The sequence below is a fragment of the Emys orbicularis genome, chromosome 10 (genome assembly GCF_028017835.1).
Source record: "Emys orbicularis isolate rEmyOrb1 chromosome 10, rEmyOrb1.hap1, whole genome shotgun sequence".
NCBI classification, from domain to species: Eukaryota; Metazoa; Chordata; order Testudines; family Emydidae; genus Emys; species Emys orbicularis.
In genome coordinates this window covers 17,985,320-17,995,784 of record NC_088692.1, presented here as the reverse complement: position 1 = coordinate 17,995,784, position 10,465 = coordinate 17,985,320, and the positions used below count along the sequence as shown (strand labels likewise).

Sequence of the window (10,465 nt, the reverse complement as noted above, 5' to 3'; positions counted from 1 at the left end):
AACTCAAAAAGTTTCCAGTTAACTCAGAATCTCCATGGCAGATCAGCCTATAATCTGCTCTGCAATACGTTGGAGCAGGTAAAGAACGCTTCTGCGTTAATAGTGACCTTTTGAATAGTCTCCATTATAATGTACATGGATTAAAAACAGTGGTGTGGATGCAGCAGATGATGCAAGTAGTAACAGGTCCAACAGGCCACATTAGTAGTGACCCTGCGAAAACACTGGGCACATGAACAAGTGATACATGGTTTGCATTATGAAGGTTCACTGAGGCACGTAGGCTAACGCAGCCAGTTTGTTACCAGCAGCTGTAACAGTTACTTTCAATTCCATGGAAATCACATGGGAGCGTGTGTGGGTTTGATTTTTTTCCTCAGTTGTTTGCTTGTGTTGGTGATGAAGGATCATTCTCACGTCACCTCAAGAGATGCTGGAGAGACACGATCACACTCAGCCCTGGACCGCAGGCTGTGCCATTGCTCCACGGCTGTTCGATGGGAATTGAGCATTCGACGCCAATGGTTTGACTCTGGTGAACCTGTCGAATACTGACCGATCACAATCCTTCCAACAAAGTCATTGCTGCTTTTCACGTTGTGGCCATAAACTGAAGAAACAGAAACGAAAGCGGGTCAAGATCAACACCTACAACAAACATCCCCATCGCATCTACAGAAAGCCGCCCTTCTCTCGGTTACTAACACCACATTCGGTGAGTGCAGAAATCCCACCAGGCAGCTGGGACCATTTTAAGATCCAAAGAACCGTTTCGCAGTTGGAATTGTACAGGAATGAACCCAGGTAAATTGCAGAACTTATGTACAAACCAAGAAATCCTCATATCCCCACAGCACAGCGAGGAGCAGAATAATGCAGCAAAGGAAGGGGGAATCTAGAGCAGTCAAAAAAGGAGCTCAGTAGCAAACGGTCCTCAAGAGTGAGATCCTGGCCTCACGGATTGGGAAGTTTTGCCATTGACTTCAATAGGGCCAGGATTTCATCACTAGAGAATAACATCAGAGTAATGCAGTAAGGGAACAACCCAGAGGCCACTGAAATCAATAGAAAAAGACTCCTCCAGACTTTGATGAGTTTTGGAGGAGGTCCTAAGATTAGCAGCATCTTTGGCAGAAGGGAAGAAGGAATCTTCCTGCAGTAGATGTCTGCGGTGATCAAATGTATTTTTGTATTAGACCATATGCCACATAGAGGACATGGACAGGGCATGGAATATGGTATGTAAAATTCTGGTTATTGTATAGAAAAGACTTTGCAGAAATTGTAAGCAAAATGCCTCAGCATTTTGGCCTATGAAAAAGGTTATGCAGACCTGGTTAGCTGCTTAGAAAAAATAAATGTTATTTTATAGATTAAAATAAGATTCTAATCTGAGATGGATACCTTGGTGCCAACAAATTAGAGCTTGTTACAGTGGTATTTAGAAAACAGAGAAAGTAAAGGGAAAACAACTAGCTCATACACAATTATAGTAGAATTTTTTTATGTAAAAAGAGGTTGAGATTTTGGTCCAAACACACTCTAAGGATGAAACAGGTAAATATAGTGACGGATTTTAAGTGAACGGATGCTATATATACTCCTTTCATTTTCTAGTTGCAAATGTGCTAATTAAAATTACCAGAGATCTTGATCTACAGAAAACAATCAGACATGACAAGGCTGTCCAGGGTGATGTCTATAAAGGGCCAATTTTCAGTAATTATCACTAGAGCTACTTGTTAAAAGTCCAGCTAAGCAACAAAGAGGGAGGAATAAACCTAATATCCTGTTCCTTCTATTAACCTCCCCTAGTGGAACAAATGGCCACCCACAGCAACAGAAATCATAATTATGCAATATAAAGGCATAACCCTGGAAAGCAGGGAGCACTCCCGTGAGATTGGATTGAGGGCACCCAGCAGCTTGCAGGACAAAGTCCTCCATCAGTGCAGCAGGAAGGTGGGTGAAAGGGTTTGAGAAAGCCAAAGGCTTTGTCTACACTAGCACTTTTGTCGGTCAGAGGTACACACCCCTGACCGACATCAGTTTCATCGACAAAAGCGCCGGTGTGGACAGCGCTATGTTGGTGGGAGATGCTCCCTCCTGCCGGCACAGAGCGGCTACACAGGAGACCTTATAGCGGCGCAGCTGTGCTGCCGTAAGCTCCATAGTGAAGGCACAGCCAAAGGCAGAGGGTTCCCAGGCACTAGCTAGAATCGGAAGGATCAACAAAAAATCTTTAAAACTGGATGGATTTCTAAACTTCCAGTACAAAGTGATGCAGAATGTAACTCTTCCAGGGGATTAATGGAGGCAAGTTACCAAGCACTGGATGCTCTATCCCTATTCCCTACAAGAGTCTTTTTATGATTCTATATTTGCTATTATACTAACACCACTCAGTAAATATGCTAATTAACTATGTATAATGTACTGTTCTTAGCATGCAGCAGGAATGGCCTTTGGCTTGTAAAACAATCAGTGCCTGAAGCCCTGGGCTTCCCCTTTTCTGTCCTTTTGGCTAATACATCATGCTGCCTCAGGCTGCTAACTCAGGGCCCAAGCTGGCTCCCATCAAAGTCAGTAGCAATACTGCCATTAACTTCAGCCAGTGCAGAACTGAGCCCTCTGTTCATGCCACTGTGTGGTTGGTCACATCCCATTTAGGGTTACACATTCTTAGTTTACTCCATTGGCATTATTTGCTTGTTAAAACAGGAGCAAGCAGAAGCAGGGGATTGGACTGAGGTAGTGCCAGGAAAAGGGTTGCATATACAAAGTGCCATCTGCAGAAGGGGGAAGTTTACTCAGGAATAGGGTGACCAGACGTCCCGATTTTATCAGGATTGTCCCGATATTTGCTTGTTTGTCCCGCATCGCGACCGATGTTCGGTCGGGACACTGGACAAACAAGCAATTTTGCCCTCCGCTCCTGCGGGACCCGAGCGGGACTGGGGGGCTGGGGCCTGCTGCCCCCACTCTGGGGCCGCCCGCGGGATTGCACCAGCTGGGCACCTTCCCCTACGGGGGGAGGTGGAGACGAGGCGAGCTGGTGCGGGGGGGGGGGGGGGGTTGCTCCGGCGGCTTTTTTTTTTTTTTTTTTTTTCCCCTCCGCCACCCCCTGCGTCCCGATATTTCAGTTTTGTCATCTGGTCACCCTACTCAGGAATCTTCAGACAAAATTCCTGACTCGTCATCACCTGGGGAACAGGGTTTTGCAAGGACAGGGCGTAGACCTGTCCCTCTGCACTGTTCCCTGGGGCCTTCTCCCCTCATGGCACAGCTTACATACCAGACCCTAACACCCATGGAGCAGGAGATACAGCTGCAACTATCAGCGTGAACTCCCACAGCAATTCCCAGTGGAGCTCTGCCCCAACCAGCAAGCCATTCCCTCTAAACCTGGAGCTCTCCGAATGCATGATGTTCCCTAGGGGGAAACAGACAATAATGTCTGTGTATAATGCCAGCTCCCATTTTCTCTGACACTTACGGTATATCCAGATGTACCTGATGTTCTATCAAACTATTCTGGAATATTTCTAGTTGACACTATTAAAATGCATAAAAGTTTTGTCTCTCAAATTCTTGACAGTTCCAGTTTAGAAACAGTTAACGTCATTTTGCTGAGCCTGTGCTATAAAAACAATATGAGCTCCAAACATGGAGGGCAGTGTTTGAAAATTCCACTTTAAAACTCTGAATGCCATGTGTGTCTTTAAACTACAATCAATATTTTAATTTGATTTATACCCCAAGACAGGAAGTCAGATTCTGGTCTCAGCTACACCAGTGGAGATCTGGAGTAACTCGATTCGCTCTAAGGGAGCTACTGCAAAGGAAAGGATGGTGCGATGAGAATCAGCGCTGTTTTCTGTGGAATGGCCATGCATGCAAGGCAGAATTTCAGACTATCCATCTCTTTAACTAGTACACAGCCTGTCGGAGTTATTAATGAGCTCTCATAGAAGGCAATGCATCTCAAACATACCCAGCAGGACTATGAGAAATGCCTGAAAGATCCCAAGGGGGATTTATTATCTGACAGTAAACAAACATTATGCAAAAAACAACAACAAAAAGCCCCCCAAAAAACACCCTCACCCAACTTCTATAACGGTATTTTTTTCTCTTTGTTTCAACAACGAAAGAGGAAGCAGAACCCTGAGACACAATACCATGTAATTTAAACCATCAGGGATAGGATGTTCTACACTAATTAATCACAGCACAGATTAGCAAATGCAAAGTATTCCAGGCAATAAAAGGTTCCTTAACAATCAGTTAATGTTGGGACTGTAAACTGAGTAGCTGAGTTCAAATGTGGGGATCACTTATTGTTCTGGTGATGCTAGGCAGATTGGATTGCAGTGATTTTATGTGCACTTGCCTTTTAAAAAACAGGAGTACTTGTGGCACCTTAGAGACTAACAAATTTATTAGAGCATAAGCTTTCGTGGGCTACAACCCACTTCTTCGGATGCATCCGAAGAAGTGGGTTGTAGCCCACGAAAGCTTATGCTCTAATAAATTTGTTAGTCTCTAAGGTGCCACAAGTACTCCTGTTATTTTTGCGGATACAGACTAACACGGCTGCTACTCTGAAACTTGCCTTTTAAAGTACATACATTTCAAACCATTTTCTTTAATTCCAAGAGAACTACCTGAGGGTACAGCACTCATCTCCCAGCCTAACTACCCAAAGGAGAGTTCCAGTGCTTATCTGGTAGTGTCAGATAATTAGCATATTGAATCGTTAGTATGCTAATTATACTACAGCTTACTACTATCATTATTAGTACTGCTATCATTGGTAGCACTGGTGCAGTTTCACGATTTCTGAAAAAAGGGAAAAGAAATTTCCTGGTGTTCACCTCCAGAATGGATGTTAGACTTACTTCAATCAGGTGGCATTTTAGGACTGCAACAGATAGCCCTGTCCTCTACTATAATGTCTACAAACAGTCTCAATGAATTCACATCTTGAGATAATAAAGGCTGCTGCTTGCTAAGATAAAACATCTTTGTCTGCCAAAAATTCAGCTCCATTTATCAGTCCATGAGCTCATTTTAAAATTCTAGGCAGTTCATCATTGGGAGCTAATTGTTTTATTCTACTGTTAAAACTGTCCGCATTTGCTTGGTAAACCATCTGTAATGGCTCAGAGGAACAGAACTGCTTAACAGGCACCACCAATCAGAAAGCTCTAAAGATACAGCTGTGAAATTAAGCCTCTTTTTAATCAGATCCAAGCCCTGAATTTCTTTTCCTGCTAATTTTGTTTCTTACAAGAACAGCTTGGGAAGGGAAATTTGAAGACTCCATACACAGGGGTAAGAGAAGCTCAAAATAAAAATGGGATCTTTGTAGACTGCACCAGTCGTCCAGCAGATTGTACCAGTTAGATGTGTGATAGGTTTCCCTCACTGGGTGTATTTTATAATGTGCTTCATCTCTCAACTACAGAGGAAGAAACTGTTGTTCATTACCTGCTTTAGAAGTAGAACTTCCTTTATCAGCGTGCCAATTAAGCACTGCCTGGTACATTGATAAGGGTGTGCTAGCCATTCTCTCTTCTCTACACTATTTATGCTCTCTTAGTAATTGCACACACAGAGGGTTGGTTTAAAGGGCAAACAGCACATGCTCTCCTTTCCCAAGGTGTATGTATACTCAGAGTCCTGGTGAAGACTCTCAGCTGCTTCAGACATGGTCATTGCTACGTTTGTCCCATTATACACACTTGCAGGTCTCCGATCTATTTATTCACATTAAGAGAATTATAGTTTTGCCAAGATACGACACAAGCCACAAGCAACCCTAGCTGGCACAGTGAGGGGAACAGAGTTGCCACCTCTGCAACAGGAATTATTCTGGCCAGGCAAGATTCCACAGGGAGAGATGAGAGAAGCTGACCAGCAGTAATGGGTGCATCCACTATCAGACAACTAGCAATTGCTTCTAATGGCCACATCCGCGCTAGCTGAGGAGATAGAAATGCCCCAGACACACAGACCACACATCTTTGGGAAGTTCTGAGTGAGCCAAATGCCCTGTGTACTATGCATATATCCAGCCTTCCTGCCTTCAGGCCTGGGGAAGAGGCTCCAGATGCCCTCTTTCCACCTCCCTTGTGCACCAGAGTGAAGCACATAAGCACTCGTAATTGGGATTGCTTCAGATGAGGCAGCTCTAAAAGAAGGCAGGACTCCACCCAAAGGAGGTGTCCAAGTAGTGCACATTCATTTGTTAAATAACACAAGGCTTGCTTCAGTGAGGTCACTGCAGGCCTAGAAGATGGGTTAAGTCATAGACTTTTAAGGCCAGAAGGGACCATCATGATCATCTAGTCTGATCTCCTGCACACAGTAGGCTACAGAACCTCACCCACCCACTCCTGTCACAGGCCATTAACCTCTGTCCTCAACACTTGATTTAAAGACTTCAATTAAACTGGTACTAGGTCTGCAAACCTGATAACCCGGCAGGGCTTTTTAAAGCATAAAATAAAGTACTTTTCTCATCATCTGGATTCCCCCAAACTCAGCCAAGTTCTGGTTATGACCAGGTGGACACTTATTTTCCATTTTAGTAATCTCTCTTCCTAACAGAAATTGCACAACCGGATCTCATGAGGTATTTCTGCATGATAGTAGTCATTGCTGTGACAACAGCATCCATTTCGAGGCCAAGATAGAGCAAAAAGCAATTAAAAAAGAAGAGATCAGGTGACTGGACATACTGTGCTAATCAAACTAATTCCTTCTGTATCTGCACATACCGCAGCCGGTCATTGAAGAGATCCACTCTGGAATAAAAAGGTTCCCCTTACCCTTTTAATGGAAATGTTGAAATATACATGAAAATTGGGTTCGTTTATGTGCACTAAAAGAGCTGCATTTTTAAGGATGAAGAATATGGTGCAAATAACATAATTGTATATTATCTATTTACTTGTGTTCTTCCTAAATGCTTTTTTCCTAGCTAAAGTACTGGTTGGACTTTGTGCACTGTGATGAGGTTGTCTCCAAATTCATTGTGAAGTATGGGGACCAACGGATCCAGCCACGTAACTCCTTCCTCCGACGAGCCCTCCTGTCAGTACTCCTGATGACATTGCATGAGTAAGGGGTTGCTGGATCATTTCCTTAGGCCAGTGGTTCTCAAACTTTTGTACTGGTGATCCCTTTCATGTAGCAAGCCTCTGAGTAAATTATAAATTTACTTATAAATTAAAAACACTTTTGAATATATTTAACACCATTATAAATGCTGGAGGCAAAGCGGAGTTGGGGTGGAAGTTGACAGCTCGCGACCCCCCATGTAATAAACTCGTGACCCCCTGAGGGGTCCCGACCCCCAATTTGAGAATCCCTGCCTTAGGCCCACCTCGGCCTGAGTAGCCAGGCCAGGCACTGGGCAGATGTGTGGAGAGACACTTCCTTCCAAGCCTGCAGAGTAACTGCTGAATGGCTCGAATAGGCTACTTCAGTGCTGTGCATGTTCCTAATGCAGAGCCCCATGATACTGGCCATTGGGAGATTCAAGCAGCAGCACATTCCCAGCCATGTTCCTCTCCTAGCCAGCCCACGCATTGCCCCCACCAGTCCTCTCTCTGCATGCTGCGACACAGGGGTCCCTACAAAGCTGTGTGCTGGGGAGCAGCAAGGTTAAGCACCCTCTATGTGACATCTCTTGTCCCCTGTGCATTGGAACCATACAGCTTCACTGCTAAGAAGGCCTCAGTGCATACAGGGGACAGGGCAGTGTGTTTGCCTTAGTGAATAGGAACATTTCACTAAGGTCACAACTCCATTTGGCACAGAGCATTTAATGGGACCTATGCACCCATGCCCCCCAGTGAAGTAAACTCGCTCCTGTGGCATTCTCAGACCCTGTAGGCCACATTCTCAAGAGAGCTCAGCATGACACACACACACACATGGCGCGCGCGTGTGTGTGTGGCTGAGCTCTTCTGAAAATCTGCACCTACTGTCACAATGGGAGCTGGTGGGTGCAGAACTTTCTCAGATCTGGTTTTGTGTGCCCACTGTCCTCTTCAAAGACTTCTCCATGATCTCACTGGTCTTCTAAAAAAAAACACATGCAGACAATCGTGTCTCCTGATCACTTGCAATTGCTTTTCATTTGGTAAATATTGTTAATGGTTTAAGGAGGTTTGTTTCTTACAAGGCCAGTTAGCTTGTGGGCAAAGTGACTCATTCCAGCCTCCTCTACCTACACAGATGTAACTCAAACTTGTGCATAGGCTGTGCCGGTGTAAAAGATGACTTGCAAGGCAATTTACTCAGGTTTCAAACTACAATGGTACAAAAAGAACCCAACAATGTAGGCAAGGCCTAATTGAGAAGTGCAATAAAAGGGAAGCAGTAAAACAACTCTAAGGAGAAAACCCAAATGACATATTTATAATAACAGTCCCCCAGCTAGCTGCATATAGTGCCTTTAGCTCCAATACTATTAAAATAAATGGTTGTTTAAAACACTACAGTACTTTGCTCTTCTAGAGGAGAGACGGCTCTTTTTTGGCTCACTCTCATTTTGAAAATACACCCCATGGAGTGTGCATAGTGGAAAATGAATCAACTGATGGGGTAGAAAGCAGATAGGATTAGCAAATTAACTGCTTATGCACTCCAGGCTCCCTAGAAAACCAATGGAAACGGTACATAACTCATTAGAGACCTCTTCAGTTTGCATTAACATAAAAATCAAATCCACTGGGCTCAGCATCTTTGCCACTATGTAACATTAAGCTGGCTTTTGCATCCTGAATATTTTGCCTATCCAGTACAGGTCTAAGGGCATGGTCCTGCCATTCTTGCACAGAACTTCCACTGACTTGCATGTGATATCATTTTGCTTATCAAACAAGACTTTCAATTTAAGCAAGTCTTATTGAAAAGTTGGATTGGAAAGCATCAGCAAGCACAGATTTTAATACGTTGGTATTAAAATATAGATTCCGCCTTTGAATGATCATTATAGTTATGAAATAATCTGCACAGAGGTCCTCATTCAGCAAGGTACTTAAGTATGTGCATAACTTTAAGCAAATGAGCAGTTCCACTGAAGTCAATGGGGCCATTAAAGTCAGTGGGGCTATTTACATGCTTACAGTCAGGCAGAGGCTTAAGTACCTTGTTGAGCTGGGGCTGTAAACATATAGATATCCTGAAAAATATGTCATACTGAGTTATTTAGCAATGACTGTATCAAGCTTTAGGTATAAACAAGCAGGAACTCTGCTGCCCCCTGCAGGCGAACAGGTTCAATACCCAAGTAACAAAATAATTTAAAATTAATAAATGGAAATTATTTATTAAGCGCCTGATCTCAAAAGGTGCTGAGAACCCACAACTCTTACTGAAGTCAATGAGACTTGTAGGTTCTAGTCAACTTCTCTCAGGATCAATCCCTAAATCAATTACATAAAGAGATGCTATACTAAACTGTTTAACTCCAAAGGAAAACAATAAGAGAGAAAATAATGAAATGAATGAATCCTTATGAGTTTATCATCCATGTTATAATTTCAGTAGCTTCAGGAGTCCCTCCTGGCTTCAAATGGAACATTTTCCCTCAGTTACTCTGAATTCCCCATTAATTTATCTCTACCGTACATAATTCATTTCCTATCAAATTTTACCAAAGTTTTGTTTAATGTATTTGCTTTCACATTGCATATTTTAAAAGCCTTTAAATAATTAAGCGCTGCTTTGTGCACATCACATGTATACATCTGCCACAACAAATTGCACCACAACTCTGACAATACACCCAGTATGACAATGGAGCCAGTCCAACACTGCCCTGTGGCCATTTCCTACCTACCCAAACATAGCCAAACAAACTACACGGCAAAAGGAAACCAAAACAGAGTAAGAAAACCCTGACGTTTTTCTATTTTTATCAGTACAATATAAACCTAATTTTTCCCCAAACTTTATTTAGCAAAACTCCAGTTTCATCTTTTAGTTCCCTGAGGCTGTTCTGGGTGAGACCACCTGCTGGTTATGCAAATCATTTGCTTCAAAGCTATATAAGAGTTTATTATATTTATATTATTGGTATTACAGTAGCACCTAAAGGACCCAACTGAGTTCAGGGCCCCACATGTTAGGTGTTGTACAAACACATAATAAGCGACATTCCTACCCCAAAGAGCCTACCAAAAGATGTGAGGTGATGAGTCATCCCCAAACTAGAGTCTGATCCCGTATGTGGCTGAAGTCATTCCTGTGCCAGGCTCCAGCCAGTCCACAAGTCAGGACCTGACTCACAGGGCAGGTATTTAAGCTTCACAGGAGAAACAGCAGCTCAGTCTGCCCAATGTAACTTCATGGTTTTGAACTCTCCCTTGCCTGATAGTGGTGGCAGACTCCACAGTCCTTAGGCTGCTCCAGCCCTGTCCTGTCCTGTCCGTGCTCCAGTCCAGCT

General features: G+C 43.4%; 1 protein-coding gene across 2 annotated transcripts in view; it reads right to left on the bottom strand.

Annotated features, from left to right (window-relative positions):
• Positions 1-413: 413 nt before the first annotated feature.
• The window catches only part of SYT17 (synaptotagmin 17), a 75,812-nt gene continuing 65,760 nt past the window's right edge, over positions 414-10,465 (bottom strand). For both annotated transcript variants that reach the window (XM_065412742.1, XM_065412741.1), the window contains one exon: positions 414-610. In XM_065412742.1, coding sequence (XP_065268814.1) covers positions 414-610 — 197 coding nt within the window. The remainder of the gene's footprint in view (positions 611-10,465) is intronic.